General features: G+C 40.1%; 1 protein-coding gene across 1 annotated transcript in view; it reads right to left on the reverse strand.

Moving 5' to 3' along the window:
* The window catches only part of STK17A (serine/threonine kinase 17a), a 36,344-nt gene extending 18,196 nt beyond the window's left edge, over positions 1 to 18,148 (reverse strand). The window contains exons 1-2 of the mRNA XM_061414479.1: positions 17,776 to 18,148; positions 7,004 to 7,216 (exon numbers count right to left, since the gene is read on the reverse strand). Coding sequence (XP_061270463.1) covers positions 7,004 to 7,216; positions 17,776 to 17,981 — 419 coding nt within the window. The 5' untranslated portion in view covers positions 17,982 to 18,148. The remainder of the gene's footprint in view (positions 1 to 7,003; positions 7,217 to 17,775) is intronic.
* Positions 18,149 to 27,949: the final 9,801 nt, after the last annotated feature.

The following is a 27,949-nucleotide window of genomic DNA, read 5'->3' on the forward strand; positions in this document are numbered from 1 at the left end:
GATCCCCTGGAGAAGGGATAGGCTACCCACTCCAGTATTCCGGCCGAGAGAATTCCATGGACTGTATAGTTCATGGGGCCACAAAGAGTTGGACACGACTGAGCTACTTTCATTTTACTTCCTGCTTGGAGGTAATTTATGGAATGTGGTACAGGGCAGGGGAGGAACCCAAGCAGAATATGGCAGGCAGCCTTGCTAAGTTGAGAAGGTAGGGAGTTGGGCAAGGCTAAGGCAGCTGGATCTCATAAGCAGAGTACCAGGGAGGAGGGTTCTACACAGAGAGAGATATCTGTAGACATCTGTTCAGTCATATCCCAGAGTCTTAGACAAGATACTTATATGCACATTCACTGGGTAAAACTGTGAGGTCAGGCAAAAAACTGCCAGGAAATCATAAGCTGAACAATTCTTAGCATTCACAGAGGACAGAAGATATTTGAATGTTGCCCATTTTGAGTAGAAAAACCATGCCAAGCACCTGGGGCATTCAGCAGACCCCCCAGGATGCCATATTATAGTCTTATTAAAGGCTAAAGTTCTCCTAGACCTGCACTAATAAGGCTGATCCACAAGTAACTTAACTGCCTGCCAAAACAAACACCACCATTCTTTTAGTGGAAGATCATAAAATCCACCCAAGCACTATGCCATTCTAAACGTCTGGCATCCTTCCAAAAATTACCAGCCATCTGAAAATGCCACAACTTACAACTAACAGGAAAATAGAAACAGACCCAGAGATGATGGAATTGCTAGGTAAGGACTTTAAAACAGGTATTATATATACACCCAGGATTTAAAGTAAAATATGAACATAACAAGGAGATAGAAAGTATGAAAAGAACCAAATGGAACTGCTAGAGATAAAACAAAAACAAAAACACTTATAGTGAAGATTTCACCCAGCTTTAGAGCAGATCAGACCCTACAGAAGAACCAGCAAATCTGGAGACAGAAATGGAAGGCATCTGTCTAAAGTATGGGTGGTGGGGTGGAGAAAATAATAAACAAGACCTAGGGACCTGAGTTATGAGAAACCTAGATAGAATGTTAAAGAACATTACTTTGCAGACAAAGGTCTGTATAGTCAAAGCTATGGTTTTTCCAGCAGTCATGTACAGATGTGAGAGTTGGACTGCAAAGAACGCTGAGCACCAAAGGATTGACGCTTTCAAACTGTGGTGCTGGAGAAGACTCTTGACAGTCCTTTGGACTGCAAGGAGGTCAAACCAGTCAATCCTAAAGGAAATCAACAACAAAGGGATTTGAGTGACAATATGGAACAGTTTGTGCTTAGTTGCTCAGTCGTGTCTGACTCCTTGCGACCCCCCATGGACTGTAGCCTGCCAGGTACCTCTGTCCATGGGGCTTCTCCAGGCAAGAATACTGGAGTGGGCTGCCATGCCCTCCTCCAGGGGATCTTCTGAACCCAGGGATCGAACAGTTTAACACACTGTAATTGAAGGAACAAGATAAGTGGGGGAAGAAAAATATCTCTTAAAAATAATGGCTGAAAAATCCCCAAATCTGTTAAAAACTAAAAGATCCACATAGCTCAATAAACCCCAAGCAAGATAAACAAAGAAAATCAAGGCACATTTGCACAAATTGCTGAAAACCAGAGTGAAAGAGAAAAATCTTTAAAAAGGCACATGTACAGGGGAATTAAGAATCAACGCCGACTTCATCATAAGCAATGTAAGGCAGGGGACAGTGCAGTGACATCTTAAAGAACTGAGAAAAAAGTGTGCCCAGAATGGAAGGTGAGGTTGGAGCGCTAGCAGTAGATGAGACAGAAGTCAGACAGAAAAGCATGGGATGTGGTCCAAACAACCTGAAAAGTCCTGAGTAAGGCAATGACGGCTAGTATATAATGCTAAATGTCTCCTCCAAGGGCACTCCTGAGCCTCTCCCTTGGAGTAAAGGTGCACAGCTCATGGCTAAAGGCTTTGGACTCGCAAACTCTTATGCTAAATCGTAGCTCTACTACTTGTCGTGTGATCTTAGGTTGAATTATTATTCTGGTATTTTTCTCACACATAAAATCTTGTTCTAAAATTTGTAAATAAATTCAGTTGTAGCATTCAAAATCAGTATACTGAAGTCAATGTGTTCCTTTTATATACTAACAATGAACTATCAGAAAGAGAAATCAACAAAACAATCCCATTTTCAGTAACATCAAAAAGAATAATTCTTAGGACTATTTTTAACCAAGAAATCAAACATCTGTACGTGGAAAACTAAGACGCTGATGAAAAAAACTAAAGAAGACACAAATAAATGGAAGGATAGTCTGCTCATGATCTGGAAGAATTAATATCATTAAATATCTATGCTACCCAAAATGATCTACAGATTCAATGCAATTCCTATCAAAATTTCAATGGCATTTTTTAAACAGAAAAAACAATCCCAAAATTTGTGTGGAACCACAAAAGACTCCAAAAAGCCAAACCAATCTTGAGAAAGAACAAACCTGGAGGCATCTCCCCAGTTTCAAAATATATTACAAAACTACAGTAATCAAAACAGTATGGTATTGGCATAGAAATAGATACACAGATCAATGGAACAGAACAGAATGCCAAGAAATAAAAACACACACATATCATCACTTTATTTATGAAGGAGCCAGGAGTACAAAACAGGGCAAGAACAGTCTCTTCAATGAATGGTGTTTGGAAAACTCAATATTCACATGCAAATGAATGAATCTTACGCATACACAAAAGTCAACTCAAAATGGATCAAAGACTTGAATGTAAGACCTGAAACCATAAAAGTTCTAAACAGTGGGGGTAAGTTCCTTAAAATCAGTCTTGGCAATGATATTTTTGGATTTGACAACAAAAGCAAAAATAAACAACTGGGACGACACCAAATTAGAAAGCTTCTGCAGAGCTTAGAAAATCATCACAAAATGAAAAGGCAACTATGAAGTGGGAGAAAATATCTGCAAAATATATCTGATAAGGTATTAGTATCCAAAATATATAAAGATCTCATACAACTGAATAGCAAAAAACCAAATCCTCCAATTTTTAAAAAATTGGCAGAGGAACAATAGACATGCTCACAAAGAAGATGTACAAATGGCCAACAGACCACATGCAAAGGTCTGCAACATCACTAACAGTTGGGGAAATGCAAATCAAAACCACAGTGAGCTAACTCACACCTGTTAAGATGGCTATCATCAAAAAGACAAGAGAAGACAAGTGTTGGCAAGGATGTGGAAGAAAGCGAGCCCTTGTGCACTGCTGATGGGAGCATAAATTGGTGCAGCCACTCTGGAAAACAGTATGAAGGTTCCTCCAAAAATTAAAAGTAGGGCTGCCATATGATCCAGCAATTCCACTCTTGGGTATGCACCCAAAAGAAATGAAAACAGGATCTCAAAGAGATATCTACACTCCCGCGCCTTATTGACAATAGCCAAGATACAGAAACAACCTAAAGTGTCTGTCAAAACATGAATGGATAAAGAAGATGCAGTATATATACAATGGACTATTATTCAGCCATGAGAAAGAAAGACATTCTACATTTGCAACAATGTGGATGAAACTTGGGGCATTATGCTAAGTGAAGCAAGTCACACAGAGAAGGACAGATACCATATATCACTTATAAGTGAAATCTAAAAAAGCCAAACTCACAGAAACAAAGATTAGAATGGTGGTTACCAGGGACTAGGGGGTGAAGAATAGGGGAGCTGTTGGTCAGAGTATAAACTTCTAGTTAGAAGTTCTGGGGATCTAATGTAACGATAATTATTATAGTTAATAATACTGTATTATATACTTAAAAGTTGCTAAGAGAATAGATCTTAAATGTTCTCACCACAAAAAAGAAATAGTAATTATGTGATGTAGGTGTTAGCTAATGCTCTAACATTGCAAGATATAAGTATATCAAAACACTGCAGACCTCAAACTTACAACATGTTTTATCTCAATTATATCTTGTAAAGCTGGAGAAAATTTAAAAAACTATCTCCTTCACTAAACATCATTTGGAGTGAAGGGGTTATGCTGTTTTTACTTTCCTATTACCAGCACCCATTAGTATTCAGTGCACAGGGCAGGTGGAGTGAGTAATACAGTAATCATAAACCTGTCTGCTTCCATAGCAACAAGACCTCAGTGTCTAAAGTCTAATTCTAAGACTTCCTCTTCAAGCAAAATGCATAACACAAAACATTTTGGCCAAACCATATGGTTTTGTGGTTCTAGAATCGTGACCATGAAAGCAACAGAAGCCAGCAAAAGCTTCTAAGCAAGGGAATAGTGTCCCCACATCTATGTGTTGGTTACCTGCCCAATGGGAGCCTGAGGGACGCTCTAGGATTGAGGGGGATCAGCTAAGCAGCTACAGGGAAAGTCCTCAGAAGAGGCAGTGAGGACCCAACACAGGGGAAAAACAGCAAGCACAAAGGAACAGGCCCCAGCAGGGGAGAGGGGTAAGTGGAAGACTTGGTGATTCATTACACAAGAGCATTAAAGGAGATAAAGCAATCAAGGACACAGCCAAGGTTTATATTTGAGTGATGAAATAAATAGGGACACCAGTGGAAACGGGGAACAAAACACGGGCATTAGAAGCACAGCAGTGCAGGGGTGCACACACACGGATCCTGCACTGGTCACAGTGTGCGGGTGGATTAAGGGATATGCACTAGGCAGCTGGAGCTTAGGGAAGGTCTCATGTTGGAGACAAAGATTTGGAAACATGTAAATAATAGCTGAAGCCACAGAGTTACCATCCAGGGTAAATGTGCAGGTCATAAACGCATGACAAGAGTAATACTAATCAGCTGTGGCAAGCACTTACATAGTAGAAGAAGGGGGAAAGGCTCTAAGATGGAAAAAAAAAAGCCATGAAAGCTAAGGAAGAACACAATTTCAAGTGAAGATGGTATAACATCAAGTGTTTAAAGAGCGTAAGAAGCAGAATGAACACTAAAATGAGGAGATCGATTCCTGCAAACAGGGCTGATGACCTCATGGAAGTTTTAGAGGAGCAGGTGGCATCAGATTGAAAAGTGATGGAGTATTGGCAGCTAAACATATGGATGGTTCAGTGAAGTAGAACAAAATTGACTAGAAGGTGAGGAAAGCTGTAAATTCAGAAGAGAAGGGCAGGACAATAGTTCAAAAGAGTCCAAGCTGAGGACCAGGAATTTTAGGAGAGAAGTGATTGAATTATTGGAAGATGGATGGAAAAGAATCACTTGAGGTGGGAGGGACTCTCAGAGAGATTAGAAAAGTGAGTAAAACACACAACACAGGTCCTAGGAAAGGAAGGAAGAGGATTAAAGAGCAGAAGTCAAAGTTGTAGGCTTGGAGTTAAGGAATGGACTCTCTTCCTGGAAACAGAGGAAAGGCAGTGAGAGTGTAAAGAGTGGGTGATGCTGAGCAGTGTGCATCTGATGGCTTTTATCTTCTCAGTAAAGGGAGAGAGGTTTGGTATCTAACAAGTGGGAAGTGGGTGACAGCACATGTGACCAAGGATTTCATAAGCTCCTGCCCTCCTGCTGGGGATGTTAAAAGAAGGGGAGGAGAGATTAGGTAAAGAATTACAAAACTACACCAAGAGCCCAGCTGAGGATGGAACTCTTCCTTGTGTAATAAGCAGGTGGAAGGCTATGCAAATCCTCCCAAGAATGGGCAGGAGGAGGGACAACAGCTTAGATCCCGTGTTTTAAACTGGTAGAATGGATTGCAGAGGAAGAGCAAGAAGAAGAAAAGCATAATATGAGGCACTAGTGAGGGATTAGCTGCAGGAACTACCCCAGAAGTGAAGGGAATGTAAGGGAAGTGAAGGCAGGAGATGATGGAGGACCAAGGGGAGACAGGAGGGAAGGTTAAGAGCAGGTTCTGTGAGATCGGGAGAGAGACAAGATGATGATCAGAGCATCACACTTCAGACAGTCCCTTTCGGATCAATTTCCAATTCTAACCAACCCTCTCCAGAACAAACTGAAGACCAGAAACCTCTAAACCAAGGTTTTTTGAAAATGAAAAACAACTTCATTGAGATATAATCCACAGAGACTACATTTCTTAACCATTCAATCATTTGTGGCTATTTCTATTACAATGAAAAATTCACAGTGGAAAACATGTTCATGCTTTTTGTTGTTCACATTTTAATTTTTTTTCTTTGAAAGGATTCCTACAAGTGAAATTACTGAATTAAAGAAATACATAAACACAATGCTCTTGAATTATATTTTAGGCTTTTTTAGAAGCCATCCAGACTTCTCCCTCTATAAACTTATTTATGTTTAAAAGTTTATAGAGGGAGAAGTATTGCTTTACAGAATTTTGACATGTTTTCATGTCAAACCTCAACATGAATCAGCCATAGGTATACATATATCCCTTCCCTTTTGAAACTCCCTCCCATCTCCCTCCCCATCCCACCCCTCTAGGTTGATACAGATATCTATTTTATACATAGGACTGTATTTATGTCAATCCCAATCTCCCAGCTCAGCCCCCTCCATTCTTTCCCCCTTGGAGTCTGTCTGTTTGTTCTTTACGTCTGACAGGATTTCTTAAGAAGAAAAAACTGTCCTTCATGTCCCAAAGCTGTTTTCTCTGCTGTCCCACCTACTTACCCAAATTGAAAGCACGGTATGAATCCCAACAATTATTTCTGAAAGAAGGATTATTAACTTAGACCACATGAACATGTAAGAAATTATATCAAATGCCTTTTGTTTTAATATTGTACCAGTTACCTCCTTAAGAAGGCCTCTAATAAGAACATAAGAGAACTTTATTTTCAAAAGAATTTCATTAAAGAATGAAGATGAAAAACACAACATATACGTATCCTTGCAAATCTGGGCTATGTTGATAAATACACGAAAAAGTTTTGGAAAATCTTCAGATTTCCAGAGAAGCAGGGCTTGCCAGGTTATCACGGACGAGCGGCCTGTATAAAGGAGTGTGGACTAGCAAACAAACTCAGTAAGGAAGACAATACTTACTATTCTAGAACTAAGATCATTTCCGATGGTGTCTCATAGACTTCATGTAAATTAATGACCCACGGATTGTCCTGGGCTAGCTCGAGTACAGCGATTTCATGAACTATTTCCATCCGACAATCTTGGCCTTTTCTTCTTTTTCTCATGAACTTGGCGGCAAATTCTTTTCCAGAATCTTTCTTTATGCATTTCCTCACCACTGCAAATTTCCCTCTAGAATTAAGCAAAACACAGTCACTGTTAAAGCTGACTTTTCAGAGGTGATAAATTTTAATGTAATTTCCAAACAGTCATCAGTGGATTTTTAAATTTAGGTCATATGCAAACACTCAAGTAGCATTATAACTTGGGAAACACCTCTCTATAAATAAAACGTAATGGGCAAATCTGCAGGATTCATTCTTCTAAATAGAGGATAACCAAATATTTAAACCAATATTTCTTTACAGCATTATATATGTATATATATATAAATAACTTAATTTTTACACATTTATACATAAAATACTCTGAATCTTAAAAAAAAGCCATCTGACTTATGGCTGGTTATCAAAATTCCTAAACAATGGATTTCACTGTCACTAATTGACTCTAAAAAGACCCAATCACCCTACAAAGTTATTTAAAGGTAGGGACCTCATTTGTATGACGTCATTTCAACTGCAGCATCAGCTGGAAATGTCTAGCTTTTCTATAAAGACAGATATAACAAGCCTTCTTTGATACCCTCTGCTGCTGCTGCTAAATTGCTTCAGTCGTGTCTGACTCTGTGCCACGTTATTATACTAATAAGTCACACAGGGGATCAGCACAGCATATTGACTATGGAATAAGGTCTGGAATTAGATTTGGGCACGAATCCCAAAGAATGGCTCCATCCGCTCACTCAATGCATAAACTTGGGCAATTTAAGCTCTAACTTAAAAAAAAAAATCTCATTTTCTTAATCTATAAAGGAGAACACAAACAGAATCTATTTCACAGGGTTGTTGTGAGAATTAAAGAATACATGTCAACTGCTTAGCATGGTACTTGCCACATACTCAATAAAATATTATGAAGCAAACAAATCACTGAGCTGTAATAATTATCACCCATAAACACCCAATACTCAAGCTGGAAGGCAACTTAGAAATCAAATAGTTTTTTTTTTTTTTTAATCTACTGCCAAATGCCAAAGCCAATGTTTTTCTTTCAAACTGTGAGGTAGTCTTTTCCTCTTGTGGGCACACATTATTTTAGTAAGGTTTTCATTACAAGCCTAAACCTGGCTTCAAGAGAAGAGCTGCTGTCCATATCTTTTGCTGAGTGATACAGAAGGACCAACCTGACAGTCTATCAGGTACTGGACACAGCTGACGTGATCTGTTAATTGCTACTCCCTTTTCCAATTTTCAATCATTCCTCATCCCCTTAGGGTCTTTGCTGGTAAAATGCGTCAACCAAATCTGAAGCAACTGCTCCAAGTATAAGCTCAAAGTGCTTCATGATTATTATTTTGCTGAGGTTGGCCCGATACAAATTAATATGCCTTGTGAAAAAAACTTGACAGGTTTTTCATATTTCATAAATAAAACCTTCTCCTCTTGGATTCTTTCAAGGCAGTGTCTTGATACTATGTTTTGGAAATATACTTTAAAAAAGTTCAATGCAAGGCTTTAATTTGCTGTTAAATTCTACTTTCTAGGTTTGGGCCCAGCATTCTAGACTACCAATGCAATTTTGAGGACTGATCCTTCCTTCTTTGCTACTGTTAACCACAAATATGATGTTCATCCCCTCTGAATTTTTGTTACCATCAGCAATAAAAATGTTACATGAAAAATCCTTAGGCACAGCCCTACAGCTGATCAATTAGGTGGCAATCTACCTAACAACACCCTAATTCAGAACAAGGCTCTGCGCTCAACAGGAATGTGAGATGACACACTTCTTCAGGTCACTAGAAAGATTCAACAATAAATTATGCATCACAAGCTAATGCCTCTTTTTATTTAGCCCCACAAAATCATTAGGCTAATAACATCTCCATTGAGTTTTAAAAGGTTCCTAATGATCTTTGGATTTCTTTAAGGAAGAGAAAAAAAATCATTAATCATTTGATTTTTTTTATACCTGTATTTCTGAAGTTTCAAAAGAGGAAAAAGAGAAAATCTAATTTGTAAAAAACTGACCAACATATAATTGACAACAAACATGTTGCTATTAAATTAAAATGCCTGGGTTGAACTGCCCTCAAAGAACTCCCACAGCAAACACAGGTATTTACTGTTACCACACCTAACACTCTAGGCAATACAGTCCTGTGTAAAATTATAGTAAAATACTGCTGCTTACATGCCTGTCCTGAAGGTATTGCTATATTTCCAAAGACGCAACAGATGAATGGATCCCTAACCTATAAACTCTGGGAACCCTTGTTATAAAGGAGCCATTGCTCAATTCAGAGGCCAGAAGAAACCAGAGGAGACCCCTATACTTACCCTGGGTCTCCCACTAGGCATCCACTTCTTTGGGTCCCCACAGTAGTTCACACACCAATCACTAATCTTGACATCACCCTTGTTTTTGAGGAAGCATTGAGCTGTAGGCTTACCCTTTCTCTCCCCATATCATGCGCTATCCTGGGAGTCAGCCAACCTTTCTGTAAAGGGCCAGATAGCAGATACTTTCGGTTTTGCTGGCCAGCTGATTTGATCACTACCATTCAAGTCTGCTGTACAGTCAAAGCAGCTGCAGACAACAGGCCAATGAATAGGCGAGGCAGGGTTTAAAAAAACAAAAAAACAAAACACAACTTTACCAGCACTGAAATGTGAATTTCGCATAGTTTCCATGTCATTAAATGACTCTTCTTTTGACTTTTCAATCATTTAAAAATGTACAGATCATTCTATATAGCTAATGAGCCTCATCAAAACAGGCAGCCAGCAGTGGGTGACCAACTTGTGCTCTAATCCATGCTGAAGAAAACTCTTCCACCGTTCTGATACTGCACGCCACTGAAGCAGACAGCAGGACAGTAGGTCCCAGGACACCGGCCCTGCCTTCATCTCAGGATGACGGGGCGATGGAGGGGAACCCTTAAAACTACCTTAAAACTTCAGAAGATGAAGCCAGGTTTCCGGGAACTGTTCTTTCTCTAGAGCCACAAGGCAAACAGAAGCGTGAGACTCAGTCTTCAAGGTGCGGGGGTCGAGTGAACACACTAAGAATTAGCCAGTCAGTTTCCCTAAATTCCACACCCTGGAGTGCTCTGGTATGCCTGCTTTACCACAACTTCATGGCCAAGACTGTGATTGTATCTCAACCCTTTAAGTTATTGAGGCCTCTCCAAAGCATGAAATAAATGATGTTTCTCTGACTCTCAGGGTCATAGTTATATGCAGGGACTTGAGGCTGATGAGGTTCAAAGGACATAAGACGTCTGTTGCACGTTTACTTCCTTAGCTGACTTAGCCAAAATTCTCCCTAGATTATCAGGATGTTTCAGTTTCCAGAGCTCTTCACGCATTTCACAAACTTCTATAGTTCACTATCACACACTAAACTGAAAACTCTGATTTTCATTAATCATTTGGCAGGGAGTGGGGGTGGCGGGGGGAGATATTAGGAATGAGTAGGTTTCAAAATAACAATGATAACACACTCCAGGGTAGTCAGACAGGAAGGATAAACAAAGATAACAACAGGAAGAGACATTTGAGTCAGAGCCACCAGTCTAAGCTTCCTCAGAACAAGGACTGGGTTTCTACTGATCTCTGTATTACTGGTGCACAACTGGAAAAGCTTAGGAAGGCTCAGTGAACATAGGTAGGTAGATTTAGGTATGACAGGCTAAGTAGCTGGCGCTTTATTTCTCAAGGTAAGAATGGGCACCTATGAGACTTTTACCTTAGTGAAAGTTTTAAAAAGCTAAGATAAATGTTTTAAAAAGCCAATTCTGAGGGTATTGCCAAGTGTTAACTAGAAACTAGGGAAGCCAAGAAAACAGCTCAAAGTAAGGGGTCTGAACTAAAGTAGCAGCAGCAGAGGCTGGGAAGAGAGGAAGTATTTACAAGGCATTCAAGGTCAAGACAGACTGAGCTTTGGCAGAGATGAGGGCAGAAGGGAAAGGCCGAAGAGGACTTGGAGATCTTTGCCCTGCGTCCTGGGTAACGTGGTACCAATCCACTGAGAGGAAAAATCAGAAGAATGGTAACAGATGTGCAGAGGGTGGAGGGAAGGGAGTGTGTGTTAGGCTTCAGATGGGAGAAGTTTGAGGTGCCTTTCTCTGTAAAGAGAATTTTATTTACTAATACATTGATTCCAAATATAACCAGTGTTGGGCTACCACACAAAGATGAACACACATTAGACTACATAAGGCTCGGGCAAAGATAAAAAAAGTGGAGGTGCTGATTTGAGTGTATATAGAGGAAGCAAAATAAAAGTGAGTTCCAAGGTTCTAGGTTTGATTCTAGATTACAGGAAAGGGCTTTGTTTCCACATGTACCCTATTATTTAAGTTCTTCCGACACGTTACAATTTTTTGGCTATGACTGTCTTCCTGGCCCCACTATGAGTTTCAGAGACCTGGCCTCTTCATCTTTGCATCTCCATGTGTAGTGCCTGGCATATGGCAGGTGCTCAAATACAACATCAGATAACACCCTAGATACATACACTGTTCTTGTTATTTTGCTAAATAGAAGTTCTATTTAGCAAACTTAGCCACATAAGGTCTAATATTTTAGCCACATGGGGCTACTTGCTGTTCTCTTTTTCACTGAATTTTTCTGCACTCTGTGCTTGTTTTATTGCCAGTGGCTGGAGTGTCTTGCATTACTACTGCTACTGAAATTCCATCCATTCTTTCAGGCTCAGCTCAAATGTTGTTTTCCCCACAAGATTTTCCCATGTGGCATGTCACTTTGCCCATAAAAGGAGTAGTGACTGATTTGTTAGATTTGGGAACAATTTCCAGAGCCTACCAAAGAGCCTTGTGTGCTCAACATGCCAAGTCCAATATTTGCTTAATAGCACTGGGGTACAGCCTTAGGCGCAAAGAAGTTCTGTTCAAGAATGACCTAGATCAGATCTGTCTTCCTTACCTCTGAAAGAACAAAAACCAAACCATCTGTTGATCCTAAATGTAAAAATCAGCAAGTCCATCAGATAAGTCAGCATGAGTGACAAGAACAGCTAGAGCCAAAAGCCAGACTTGGTTTGAAATTCGGGAAACTTGTTCAACTTTTTTGAGTCTTAAGATTCCTCACCTACAAAATGAGGTTGATGGCACTAACCCTGCAGGGTAGTGAAGACAAAAGAAAATGACATTTCCAAAGTGTCCATTCTCTGCAATCAGTAACAGCAGCTATTTTTATTGTCTGGGGCATTAATTTCAGATCTATGATAATTTATAAAAAAAATCATACAGAACTGAAGAGTTTTGGAGGCAACTTAATTTGAACTTTCTACTTGATGCATAAATTTACTATACAAATTGAGTTCCTCCTTCCTTTCCTGAACAGGCAAACCAATGATTATAGCTACCTAACTTTCTAATGCATTTAGTTCAATAATTGGATTTTATAAAATTTTGTTAGGTTTGTAAAGTGGTGGAAATTCACTAAATCTTTAAGTTTACATATTTTTAAACTTTGATTTTATATTGGAAAGTTTATATATTTAAATTAAGTTTTTACTTTTAACATAAGCTCCAACTTTTCAAAATTAACAGTTGACCTAATGAAGCACATGCCTTGGAGCAGGAGCCATACTTCCTAGCAATGTCTGATGCTGAACCGCAAACATGGCTAGTTGTCTTTATCCATCCAAAAATATCAGATTACCCGAAACTGTAAATATCTTTCAAACTGATGATAAACTGCCAAGAAATCTTAATAGTTTTCCTAAAACAAGGCAAAATTTTTACATGGATAGTCTTATTTAACAAGGATCTTTATTTCTAAAGAAATTATGACTTAAAATTTATGACACATGCTCAAGTAGTTGTAAGGTCCTCAACCTGAAGCCATTACCTACAGACATGAATCTAGGTAAAGGAGATCCACCTTCTAAAACACCTCCACCTGTGCATCCTCTTCAGCTTGTACATCTTCTTATTTTCTGGTAAAAATCCTTCCTTGTTCCCGTTACTCCCAACCGCTTTGAGGAGAATGAGATAGGCTGTCCCTACCCACCATGAGGCCCAGCTGAGACAGGCTGGGATCTGGGACCCTTCACCTGAGTGCCTGCACCTGTACAAACATCTCCCCAAGCAACAGAATACAAAGGAACTATAAGGGACTCAAAAATAACTTCATGCATGCGCAGGTGGGGTCAATTATGAACAAAAAGCTAGGAAAAGGCCACAAACTGACAGCCATTTCTGAGGTGCTGGGAGAAAAAGCAGGCGCCTGCACACCAAGGGGGTGGGCGGACCACTGAAGCCCGCCTCCAGCCAAAACCACCCATCAGGCCCTAACCTTATCCCATCCAAGGGACCAGCCTGCCCCCTTCCCCTCCCAGCCAGGGGCATGAGCAAGGGCATCTGGTTCTTGTTTTCACTCCTGTGCGCTACATACAGCCCAAGTCCCAGACAAGGCTCTCCCGGAATTCTCATCTGGCCTCTTATCAATTTCTATTGATTAGAGAGTCCAGGGACCCAGGTGGGTAACACGACCGGGGAGGGACCACATGAGGCTGAAGCTTGGCAGTGCTTGCTCCGATCTGGAGCCCATTAACATGTCCTCTTACAAAAACGATGGCAAATTGCTTTAGCCGCAAGATAGACTACAGCTTTTTTTTTTTTTGAGAAACATCTGCGGTATAATGGAAGTGATTGCAAGGAGTCCCAGCTCAGCTGTCTCTCATATGACTCAATCTACTGGTATCTTGATTTTCTCATCTGAAAAACAGGACTTCCCAAATCTGCTTGTGATAAGAAGTAAATGAGATAATGTATGTGAAAGCCCCTATAAAATTGTAAATGTATGAAGTACCCATTTCAACAGAGAACTTGGATTTTGTACCTTTTCTGCTCACAGGGAAATTCAACTATCAGTATATAATAGTATAAAAAACAAGATATTCTTTTGGCTTTAAAAATATCTTTTTTCTTAAGATGAAATTTATGAATATATCAAAAAATGTTGAAGACTAGGCAAATCATTTGATGTAAAATTTAGTATAATTTAAAATTTCTAGAAACATTTTTTTGTTCCTACGCTATCAATAGAAGCTCCATGGACGTCAACTCTTTGAAAAAATTCTTGGAACCCAAGGTCATGTCTCCTGTACCTCGAATCGTTACTGTGGTTTACATTGGCACATGTCCTGACTCAAAAGAAAGGTAACAAGCCTCAGGAATAACAAGTCAAGTTTCAAGCAATAAAAGAAAATTTTACATCATATATTTACCCACATTTAGGCTGCTATGGACTCTGCTGGAGACATGAAAGAATGTGGTATTTCTTAAAATAATCAACATTACATCCTCTCATTAGTAGGGAATCAATACTGATCATTTAAAATGTCTTCTCCAAACAACCATTTCACTGAAAGCTTTATATTTCTATAAAATAATGGGAATGCCTGCAAAAACTTGATTTCTTTGAACAGTTAGCTCTTCACACCTCTTCAACATTTTCACTAAATGAAAGGCCAGAGAACAAAATGAATAGATCTTTGTTTTTCATACCACATCATTAAAGTATAACATGAGTAATTTTAAAGTTCTACATCAGCATGAGATCAATTCCTTATATCAGAAATGCAACTAGAGTCAACACCTAGGAAAAGAGGCTACTTTTCTTACTACTGAAAGAATTACACAAAAACACACTTCATTCTGTCAAAACTACAACATTCAGGCAAAATTGATAAACCTTAAACAGCAACTGCTTCTAATACAAAACAGAACTTTCACTTCCTGGGACGTCCAAACAGTTCCCTGGGCTTTTGCAATGAGGTTCTCTACTTCTGCAACAGATAGAGACACATTTGGAGGTTGTGCAGGTTTTCCTGTTTTTGCGTTTTGGTTACATGTAAAATACCATTCACTTAGCTACTCAACGCATTACAGTTTCTGAGTGCATGCCCTAAGTCAAGCACAGCTTTTATGCTACAGATATGCTGTTAATTTACTTAATTCTCTCAACAACTCTGTGAGGTAATCAGAGATTAGGTAACTCACTCAAGTACATATAAAGTGAAGTAGCTCAGTCATGTCTGACTCTTTGTGACCCAATGGACTGCAGCCCACCAGGCTCCTCCATCCATGGAATATTCTAGGCAAGAATACTGGAATGGGTTGCCATTTTCTTCTCCAGGGGATCTTCCTGACACAGGGATAGAACCCAGGTCTCCCTCACTGCGGGTAAAGGCTTTACCGTCTGAGCTACCAGGGAATCCAGTAAGAGCCAAGACTCCATCACAGACTGACTCCTAAGTCCATGTTCTTAACCACTGCGTTACACTTCTCCATGAAGAAAAGGGAACCAAAAAGAAACAAATACATTCATTTTCTTTTTCAGTTTTAGGCTCTTATATCAAGTACCTATCTAATTGCATTGTTCTGTGCTTCAGGAGTTATTGCTTATGTAAAGAAATTCATGTAAGATATGTAAAAGATGTCATGCTGCTGCTAAGTCGCTTCAGTCGTGTCCGACTCTGTGCGACCCCATAGACGGCAGCCCACAAGGCTCCCCCGTCCCTGGGATTCTCCAGGCAAGAACACTGGAGTGGGTTGCCATTTCCTTTTCCAATGCATGAAAGTGAAAAGTGAAAGTGAAGTCACTCAGTCGTGTCTGACTCTTTGCAACCCCATGGACTGCAGCCCACCAGGCTCCTCCACCCATGGGATTTTCCAGGCGAGAGTACTGGAGTGGCTTCAAGCAAACGAACACAACTTTATAGACAAACTAATTTTATAATAGAGGTTAAAATGAAAGTTGATTTAACCTCCTTGGTTCCTGGAGGGATTGTCACAACACCTGGTAGGGAGCAAATCAATTGTTTTCTGATTAAGTCATCTATTATGAGTCCACAAGACAGTGCTTGCCACCTGAAGACATTTTCAGTTGTGTAATGTGTTTTCCCTTCTGTGGAATGAAGCCAGACAACCAAACAATGGAGAGTCCTGGTTTTCCTTCCTCAAGAAATCAGTTACTTCAGAATGTCTGGAATTTTCACCAATTAGAATACCTAGATGAGTTAGTAGCTGTCGTCTTTTGTCATAAAGTGCACACAGATCCAGTTAATTAGTGCCTAGCAGAGTGAAGTAAAGCTTGGCCCTGGAAGACGTTTTTCCTTTTCCCATGTGGAATAAATAAGACACTTTTAAGGTCAGTTTCTTTGCCAAAAAACGATTTCTAAAGGTTACTTTAATATTTGTAAGGCGGCTTGTTTTTAACGTTGTACTCACTGTTATAAGACCTTTTTCCAAGACCCTCAAATGAAGGCTGTTGTAACTGTCAGGCCCATTCCCCATTACAACATGGTGAGATTTTGCAACCTTGATAAATGTCTGCAACAGCTGCTAACACTTATCAAATGCTGTGTGCCAGGACCAGTGGTTTGACCTGTACAGCCCCTGCACCTTCTGGACACCCCCATGAGGGAGGTACTGTCACTACACTGACTGATTTTATGGGTGGGAAACGTGAGGCTGGGGAGACTAAGTCACCGTCCAAAGGCGCACAGAGCAAGCAGAGTGGGGATCTGAGCTCGGGTCTGACCCCAAAGCCAGTGCTTCTGACAATTTCTTCAGAAATTGTCTTTTTCCTCTGTTCTTAGAGAAAAAGTCGGTCCCCAGACCTCTACTGTTCCCTCGTCGGTCAGCAGTAAAAAAAAAAAGGCAAGCAAGAGAGAAAAATCCGCCTGCACGGAGATGCTGGTTCAATCCGTGGTCGGGAAGATCCCCTGCAGAAGGCAATGGCAAATACCCTACTCCAGTTTTTCTTGCCTGGGAAATCTCATGGACAAGAGGAGCCTGGTGGGCTACAGTCCATGGGGTCGCAAAAGAGTCGGACATGACTTTACGACCAAACAACAAAACCTATCACTCTGTGACCCCTCTTCAACATACAAGACGTAAAGTATCCAAACAGCCTTCACCTTTTGCGATTTTAAAAGCAGACCAAATTCTAAGCACTCCCTACCCCTACAAAACAACAACGAGATGGGGAAGAAAAGCAAGGGCTGAATCACGGCGTAGAAAGAGTCAGACAAGGGCCCAGAGTCCACAAGTGAAACTGATCTGAACTTGAAAAAGCACACGGCCCTAAATATTTCAGAACGCAAACAGCACAAACCCAAGAAATCGCAACTGAAGTCTGCAGAAAGCGGCTGACGGAAACTGGCCCAGGGCTGGTGCGAAAGAAGCTGTCACGCTCGGGGTCCTGCGCTCGTCTGTCACAGCCACAGAGGGAGAAGCAGGAACCCACAGGCAAAACCAAAGGTGACTCCACACCTGTGCTGACTTCAGACTCGCTGCCGCGGGGAAAGGTTCGCAGCGCGGTTCCCACGCCGCCTCGTTAAGTTACCGCACAAGGGACCACAGAGGCTGAGACGCCCGCAGCAGAGAGAGGGAGGGGTCAAGGTTCTGGGGGGAGCCTTTCTCATGGCCGATACCACGGCTTTGGGGGACGCCGCGCGTGGACTCGTGGCCAGGGGGCCCCGCCGCCCTAATCGCCGCCCGCACCCACGTCTGTACCCGGTCCCGGCGCGCTATCTGCCCCGGCGCCGCCAGCCTCCCGCACTTATCTGCGCGCGCCCGCCGGCCTCACCTGCCCAACTCCCGGCCGGGGGTCAGGGTGTAGGCGTCCTGAAAGGGCTCGGTGCGCACGGCGGTGCGGATCTCCGTCAGCAGCCCGCGGGCCTGGGTCGGGGGCGGCGGCCGGCGCGGCGTGCTCAGACCCCGGCCAGCTCGACCCGAGCCGGAGGCGACGGCCGGGGAAGAGCCGCCGCTGCCCGGCTTCTCGAGAGGAATCATGGCGCTCGGGCGTGCTTTTCTTGCCTGCCACCCGGCTCGCTCGGAGCTCCCGGCGGGTAACGGCCCCGCCTCCAGTTGCCTCGAGCCGGCGCGAGGATGCCACCCGCTCTGCCCGGAGCTGCGCACAGACTGCGGCCGGGGGCCTCCAGGCCGCCTGGCCCCGCCCCACGTCCGGCCCCGCCTCTCCCCTGCCCCGCTCTGAGCTCCCGTGGGTTCCTGAGCGCCGAGTGCCTCGCGCGCGCCCTCTGCAGCTGAGGGGGAGAAGGTGCAGCCTGGCGGGGGGCCCGGCGGCCGGCCCCGGGCAATCTGCAGGCAACCCACAGCACCGCCCTTCTGACTGGAGGACCGGCTGCGTCAGCCAGTTACGTACCTGCTGAGCATCTGAGTGTTGCAAATCTGAGCCCTACATTAATGAAAATGCGTAGGAGCTACCAGCCAGAGCTTCACGATCCCTTCCCTTGGGCGGGTCAGGAGAGGTGATGAGACTCAGATCAGGGCTGCTGTACAGCACGTGGAAGTTGCCTGGAGTATCTGGTACCTTCCCACACTGAGAGGAGGACGTGAAGGCAAGAGATGGATAAATATTTTTAAGCCCGCATACCAGCCCTACAGTCTTCTCTATATTTAACTTTCAAGGTGCTCTCATCCGGTCTTGTGGTTTTAATTACATCCGTATGCTCATGACCACAAAATTTTTATCTCCAGCTTCCAACCATTCTCTGAACTTCAAACTCATACACTGAAGTATACACTTGGCATCACCAGTTGGATGCCAAATTAGCATTTCAAATTCAACGAGCAGAACTCATCTCCTGATCATCCTTCATAAATGCAGTCCCAGCAAGTTTCCGCACCTCAGTAAATGGCATTTCCATCCTTCCAGTTCAGTTCAGTCGCTCAGTCGTGTCCAGTTCTTTGCGACCCCATGAATCGCAGCACGCCAGGCCTCCCTGTCCATCACCAACTCCCGGAGTTCACTCAAACTCACGTTCATCGAGTCGGTGATGCCATCCAGCCATCTCATCCTCTGTCATCCCCTTCTCCTCCTGCCCCCAATCCCTCCCAGCATCAGTCTTTTCCAATGAGTCAACTCTTCACATGAGGTGGCCAAAGTACTGGAGTTTCAGCTTTAGCATCATTCCTTCCAAAGAACACCCAGGACTGGTCTCCTTTAGGATGGACTGGTTGGATCTCCTTGCAGTCCAAGGGACTCTCAAGAGTCTTCTCCAACACCACAGTTCAAAAGCATCAATTCTTCTGCGCTCAGCTTTCTTCACAGTCCAACTCTCACATACACGACTATTGGAAAAACCATAGCCTTGACTAGATGGACCTTTGTTGGCAAAGTAAGTGGTTCAAGCCAAAAGCCTTGGGGTCAACACTGACTCCTCTCTTTCTCCCATACCCCTCATCCATTTTGTAAGTAAATCCTCTTGGCTTTACCTTCAAAACATATCCAGAATCTGATCACTTGTCTCTATTTCCACATGACCACAACTAACATTCTCTCTTGTCTGGATTATTGTGATATCTCCCTAACTAGGCTATCTGCTACCATCCCTCTTCCTCCTCAATTCCACATCTCTTATTTTTGAGGCAACTAGAGTGATCTTTTAAAAAATCTAAATTAGATCATGTCATTACTCAGAGTTTTGCTTCTGGCAATGATGAGTTAGTCTATATGTGATCAATACTCTCACTGAGAAAGTTGGGAAAAATTTTTAAATCAGATAGTCCTCTACTTGAAACATCAGAGGGTTTCAAAAGCAGCAAGAACTTGAACCACTGAGATCCTGGCAAGAAGGGCGGCCCAGAATGGCACCCCTCTCCCATGAAGCGTTTGATAATTCCAAAGCAATGACTGGAAGGGTGAGAAAATAAGCAGGGCTTTAGGCATCTCATCAGGCTGGAGAGACAAAAAACTGGAGTTTAGGGATCTGCTAAGAAGGAGGAGCTGGTAGACACTCTAGACTTGTAGTTGGCACCCTAAAGTGCTACCTCTTAGGAGTACTGGTAAAGGGAAATAGACAAGCTGTCTCAAGGACTGAAGAACAGCTTCAAAACGCAATAGAAAATCCCCTGTGGAGGAAAACACCATCATCCAAGGTCAACATTATCTCTACAATATTTCATACACAATGTCGGGCACTTAATTTAAAAGGGGGGCACACAAGAAGAATTATCTTAGAAACTGAGAGAAAAAGATAGAAAATAGAAAAAGTAATAAGAAGATGCAGATAATGAATTTTAAAGACATATTTTAAATAATTGTGTTTAATATCTTCAAGAAATTAAATGACAAGATAGAGAATTTCAGCACAGAACTGAGAAATCCAAAGAATAAAATGGGCTTTTTAGAATTGGGGGAAAAACCCACAAACTAAAACTACGACTGAATAGATGGGTTTAATAACAGATTTTATGAAGCTTAAGAAAGAGTTAGTGGACCTGATTAGGGATCTTAATAGATAAAAATATGCAAAATGAAACGTGAGAGATAAGAGGAAATAATGTTCAGAAAAGAAACTAAAGCACATAAGGTACTATGTGTTAAGATGTTCTAACATACGTATAACTGAAGTATCAGAAAGAGAGGGAAGAGAAAAAAGAAGCAATATTTTAAAATATAGTGGCCAGGAATTCTTCAAACCTAATGAAAGACAACAACTCATAGAATCAAGAAACTTTATAAATATCAAGCAGTGTTTCAAGAAAAGAAAATCATACCTAAGCAGATCACAGTCAACTACTAAGAATTAAAGACAAAAATCTTGAAAAAAATAGAGAAAGGAAATATATATAATATATATATATTATATATTATAGAAAGGATATATATATATAATATATATATAATAGATATATATTATCTGCAAAAGAGCAACAGTAAGATCAAGAGCTTATTCTCAAACAATGGAGAATAACTATCTTCAGATATCTTCAAAATGCTAAAAGAAATTAGCTGCCAATCTAGATTATATACTATCCAGTAAAAATGTTCTTCAAAATTGGAAGTAAAATACAGCCATTTTTATAAAAAACACTAAGATCATCAGCTGACCTATATTAAAGGAAATTTGAAAAGGAGTTCTTTACGTAGCTAGAAAAATAATCCCAGATAAAATTGTGAGAATGTCTGTAGGGATGCAGAAGAATAAAGTGATTAATATGTGGCTAGATATAAATAGGAACTGTATATAACAATAAAAATGATGTCTTCTAAATTTAAATATTTATAGATATAGAATTAAAATATATACGATAATAGCACAAAAGAAGAGAGGGAGTAAATAGCACAAAAAAAGAGATGGAATGAAAATATGCTAAAGTTCTAGCATTGAGTGGGAATTCATGAAAGTACCTGGCTTTAATAAATCAAGAATTAATATTATAATCTCTAGATTAGCAATGAAAATAATAGAAAAAGAATGAAAAACAAATTCATGGCGGGGAGGGAATGGGATAATAAAAAAACTCAAAAGAAGTAAGAACAGAAAGCAAAGGATCATAAAGTAAGAAAAGACAAATAGAAAACACATAGTAAGATGATATGTTTAAACAAACTGAAGTTGTTTTTTTAAAACTGCAGTTACTGCAAACTTGAATGGAATTTGATATACCCTAGATTAAAAGACAAAGGTTGTAGACAGGATATAGTTGTTTGTGCTTCAATAAGACACCCTAACTAGAAAGTTACAGAAAGGTTGAAATTAAAAGGATAGAAAGATTTATGCCATATAAATAGGAGCTAATAGAAAATTGGTGTAGTTATGCATATATTAGACAAAGTAGATTTTTAAGGCAAGAGGCATTACTAGAGATAAAGGGCAACATTTCTCAATGATGAAAGGATCAATCTGTGAGTAAGTTATAAAAATTCTAAATTTGTATGGTCTTAAAAATATAGCATTGAAATATACAAAGCAAAATGACAGAACTATAAGGAGAAATAAATCAGAACCTGAGATTTTTAACACACTCTATGTGATAGCAATATCTATCTGTGTGATGTGATAGACAAGCACATAAAAAACAAAGAAACATTTTTAGCAGTTTGAACAACACAATGAACAAACAACATAATCGACATAAATAAAACACTGCAGGCTATACATCCTTTTGGTGCAAGAACATTTATTATGTACTGGATCATGAAGCACATTTCAACAGTTTCGAAGAACTGACGTTCTACAGAGTACTATGTTCTGTGATCATAGTGGAGTTAAGCAAGAAACCAAACATCACCTATTGGTTTGGCATACAACTAAGACCACAACTGAAAGCTCTATAAAATCGCAAATGCTTGGAAACCTCATTTATGGTGATAGAAATCAGAAGAGGGGTTGATTTCAGGGTGGAGGAGATTGAAAAGAAGCAAAACAAGATTTTCTGGGGTGATGAAATAACCTAGTTTTACTCTGGCTTGCATGGATATATGCATTATTTAAATTACCCTTTATTTTTTATAAAAACTTCTGTTCTACAGAAATTTTCAAACCGATGGAAAAACATGGCCTCAAAAATATTAAACAAAATTAATTTAAGCGATATATGAAAATATACATCATATCAGAGTAGATTTTATCCCAGGACAATTCAGGGTGCTTCACTCCATGTTCAGATTAGAGGAGGAAAGAAATTCCATTAACTTAATAAATACTGGAAAATATTTTATAATGTTCAATACCCATTCATGGTTAATTTTTTTTAAATTGAGCAACCTCAAATAAAAAAGAATATCCTAAGCTTAATAAGACATGTCTCAAAACTTGCAGGAGCATTATAACTGAAGTCAGGGGTACAATGATGACGCCTGCTCTTGTGACTCCTACTTAATGTTGCAGGAAGACCAGTCTGGTTCTTGTTGGAAAGGAAGAGTGAAAATGGTCCAAGGGAAAAGGTAACATTGTTGAATATACACAGTTCAAGGACATTTCTAGACTACCCAGAAGAATCAACTGGAAAATACGAAAATTAAAAATTAGAAAAAGGTGATGAAATATAGTAAAAATAAATACCAGCTTTCATAAATAAAAACAATATAAGGAAGGAGGATATAGGGAATTTTCTACTTGCAATAGAAGGAAAAATAAAACATGCAGAAACAACCCTAACAAAAAAGCATAAAGCATACATTTTACTTTATAGCTATATAGAACACAATTATTCTAGGACACATAAAAGTAGACAAATAGAAATACATAGCATGTTTTTCAATGAAGAGTTTAGATTCTGTAATTCTTTGTTAATCAATCAACATATTTAACAAAATTCTAATAAATCACCAAATGATTTATTTTGGAATTTATTAAAATTGTCCTAAAGCTTATCATGAAGAATTTTCAAATGTGAATAGCTAGGAAAATTTTGGAAAAGACGATTTGTAAGATGAGAATGGTTCTAATAGACACTAAAATATATTATGAAATAAGACAGCTCAGTATAATAGATGCATAGTTTTGAGTTATTCTATATACAAAAATGAAACAGGTCCAAAAATATAAATCATTAATTAAATTGATTATAAAATAAATTACTTAAATATAAAAGGACTACAATCTGGAAATAAATTGTATATAATGATTAACTGATTTCTATAGGAGAAATAATTTCTAAAGCCATGGGAAAAAACCTCAAAGGAAACTCTTTGACTACCTAAAAATTCAAATTCTTGCATATATTTTAAAAATTATATACAAAACAAAAAGGCAGACAAATTGGGAAAAGTTTTACTGGCAAAAAAATGGAACCCCACTAATCAATTTATATTTCTTTGATTTCTAGCAAATTTGAACATTTCATACGAGTTTACTAAATTTATCCACTTAAAACAAAAATTACACCCTAGTATATAAAGAACATATAAACCAATAAGCAATATGGCAACACTATGTTAGAAAGAGATCCAAGAAAATAAAAAGTAATTTTTAAAGGGATAAATACAGCAAACTCATATGAAATGTTCAAATTTGCTAGAAATCAAAAAAATATAAATTAACAATTGGGGCTCAATTTTTGCCAGTAAATTAGCAAAACATTTTAACATAATTCGACATGGAACAACAGACTGGTTCCAAATAGGAAAAGGAGTACGTCAAGGCTGTATATTGTCACCCTGCTTATTTAACTTCTATGCAGAGTACATCATGAGAAATGCTGGGCTGGAAGAAGCACAAGCTGGAATCAAGATTGCCTGGAGAAATATCAGTAACCTCAGATATGTAGATGACACCACCCTTATGGCAGAAAGTGAAGAGGAACTAAAAAGCCTCTTGATAAAAGTGAAAGAGGAGAGTGAAAAAGTTGGCTTAAAGCTCAACATTCAGAAAACAAAGATCATGGCATCTGGTCCCATTACTTCATGGGAAATAGATGGGGAAACAGTGGCAGACTTTATATTTTGGGGCTCCAAACTCACTGCAGATGGTGATTGTAGCCATGAAATTAAAAGACGCTTACTCCTTGGAAGGAAAGTTATGACCAACCTAGATAGCATATTGAAAAGTAGAGACATTACTTTGCCAACAAAGGTCCGTCTAGTCAAGGCTATGGTTTTTCCAGTGGTCATGTATGGATGTGAGAGTTGGACTGTGAAGAAAGCTGAGCACAGAAGAATTGATGCTTTTGAACTGTGGTGTTGGAGAAGACTCTTGAGAGTCCCTTGGACTGCAAGGAGATCCAACCAGTCCATTCTGAAGGAGATCAGTCCTGGGTGTTCATTGGAAGGACTGATGCTAAAGCTGAAACTTCAATACTTTGGCCACCTCATGTGAAGAGTTGACTCATTGGAAAAGACCCTGATACTGGGAAAGATTGAAGGCGGGAGGAGAAGGGGAAGACAGAGGATAAGATGGTTGAATGGCATCACTGACTTGATGGACCTGAGTTTAAGCAAGCTCCGGGCGTTGATGATAGGGAAGCCTGACGTGCTACAGTCCATGGGGTTGAAAAGAGTCGGACACGACTGAGTGACTGAACTGAACTGAATAATACTGCACTATTGTCTTGCAGGTCAGTTCAGTTCAGTCACTCAGTAGTGTCCAACTCTTTGCAACCCTATGGACTGCCGCACGCCAGGCTTCCCTGTCCATCACCAACGCCTGGAGCTTGCTCAAACTCATGTCCATCAAGTTTGTGATGCCATCTAGCCATCTCATCCTCTGTCGTCCCCTTCTCCTCCTTGCAATGACAATTCATTAATTATTTCCTACAGGGAGACATTCAGAGTGTTGCATATTCAGTTCAACCACATTTATTTACCAGTATTTATGGAGGTCCACTTTACACATACTGCTGCTGCTGCTAAGTCACTTCAGTCGTGTCTGACTCTGTGTGACCCCATAGATGGCAGCCCACCAGGCTCCCCCATCCCTGGGATTCTCCAGGCAAGAACATTGGAGTGGGTTGCCATTTCCTTCTCCAATGCATGAAAGTGAAAAGTGAAAGTCAAGTCGCTCAGTCGTGTTCGACTCTTAGTGACCCCATGGACTGCAGCCCACCAGGCTCCTTCGTCCATGGGATTTTCCAGGCAAGAGTACTGGAGTGGGGTGCCACTGCCTTCTCTGTACACATACTGAGATACAGAAATAAATGATCTCTGTCCTCTCTAGGAAAATAGAAAATTATACACTTAGAATGTAAATCGATATAGCTGTCTTGCAATGACAGCTATAAAAAAAGAATGATTCAAAATTGTTTCTATTATATAGTATATATTTTTAAAGTGCATTGAAAACAGGTGATGTTATTACACTCAAATAGTGATTCTTTTTGAGTTATCTATCGTTGAGCAATTTTCTTTTATATTTTGTATTTTCCAAATGTCTTTGATTGGTTATACATTGATTCTGTACTTGAGTGAAAATTTTTAAGCCTTATTTTTAAAATAAATATTCCATAGTTGAGCCATCCAGGCATGAAATATGGGTATTTTAAACAGAGTTCATACATACCCGGATGCTCCCTGTCTTTCCATCTACTGATGGGGGATTAAGTCACATTCTCTTTCTTCTACTTCAAATTAAAGCTTGTTGTATGTCTAAACTTTGGTTATTTTTAAAATACCATAGCACTGTCTGGGAAATTACATGTAGGTTATATAGATTTAAGCTCTTTGAGGATGCATATGCCTTTGAGATCAGCATTTCAAATAAGTAACCTTTGACACCTCCTATCAAAGAAAGATTGAAAAAAAAAAAAACAAAGATTGACTTGTACTTCTCATGTGGGTGCCAAAATTATATAGCATTTCGGTCAAATGTATGACCATTTTTCAGTATTTAGCTGAGGAAGAATCACCTCACAGGATCATCTCTTCTCTCTTTTCCTTGGCCATTTAGCCTTTCTAAATAAAGTCTACATTTGAGAGAATCACAGTTATTCTGCCAGAGTTATATAAATTATATAAGATAACTTTGGAGAGCAGATAAACTCACACACATTTGAGGATCTGAGAGATTTGAAAGCACATGGATCTGAGAGAACAGAAATGAAGCACAATGTCACAATGTCATTCAACAGCTGTTTGGTCAATGTTGTGGAATCTAATGAAATCATCAGCTAGCGAAATTCCAGCTGAGCTAGTTCAAGTTCTAAAAGATGATGCTGTTAAAGTGCTGCATCCAATATGCCAGCAAATTTGGAAAACTCATCAGTTTTCTTGTCCACAGAACAGGAAAAGGTCAGTTTTCATTTCAATCCCAAAGAAAGGCAATGCCAAAGAATGTTCAAACTACTGCACAAATTGCACTCATCTCACACACTAGCAAAGTAATGCTCAAAATTCTCCAAGCGAGGCTTCAACAATACGTGAACTGAGAACTTCCAGATGTTCAAGCTGGATTTAGAAAAGGCAGAGGAACCAGAGATCAAACTGCCAACATCCACTGGATCATAGAAAAAGCAAGAGTTCTAGAAAAACATCTGCTTTATTGGCTATGACAAAGCCTTTAACTGTGTGGATCACAACAAACTGTGGAAAATTCTTCAAGAGATGGGAATACCAGACCACCTTACCTGCCTCCTGAGAAATCTGTATGCAGGTCAAGAAGCAACAGTTAGAACTGGACAGGGAATAACCAAATTGGGAAAGGAGTACGTCAAGGCTGTATATTGTCACCCTGCTTATTTAACTTATATGCAGAGTACATCATGCAAAATGCCAGGCTGAATGAAGCAGAAGTTGCGATCAAGATTGCAGGGAGAAATATCAATAACCTCAGATATGCATATAACACCACCCTATGGCAGAAAGCCAAGAGGCACTGAAGAGTGTCTTGATGAAAGTGAAAGAGGAGAGTGAAAAAGTTGACTTAAAACTCAACATTCAAAAAATGAAGATCATGGCATCCGGCCCCATCACTTCATGGCAAATAGATGGGGAAACAATGGAAACAGTGACAGACTTTATTTTGGGGGGGGCTCCAAAATCACTGTAGATGGTGACCGCAGCCAGGAAATTAAAAGATGCTTGTTCCTTGGAAGAAAAGTTATGACCAACCTAGACAGCATATTAAAAAGCAGAGACATTACTTTGCCAACAAAGGTCCATCTAGTCAAAGCTATGGTTTTTCCAGTAGTCATATAGAGATGTAAGAGTTGGACTATAAAGAAAGCTGAGCGCCGAAGAATTCATGCTTTTGAACTGTGGTGCTGGAGAAGACTCTTGAGAGTCCCTTGGACTGCAAGGAGATCCAACCAGTCCATCCTAAAGGAGATCAGTCCTGAGTATTCACTGGAAGGACTGATGCTGAAGCTGAAACTCCAATACTTTCACCATCTGATGCTAAGAACTGACTCCTTGGAAAAGACCCTGATGCTGGGAAAGATTGAAGGCGGGAAGAGAAGGGAAAAACAGAGGATGAGATGGTTGATGGCATCACTGACTCGATGGACCTGAGTTTGAGCAAGCTCTGGGAGTTGTTGACGGACAGGGAAGCCTGATGTACTGCAGTCCATGGGATCACAAA

This window comes from Bos javanicus, chromosome 4 (genome assembly GCF_032452875.1).
Source record: "Bos javanicus breed banteng chromosome 4, ARS-OSU_banteng_1.0, whole genome shotgun sequence".
Lineage (NCBI taxonomy): Eukaryota > Metazoa > Chordata > Mammalia > Artiodactyla > Bovidae > Bos > Bos javanicus.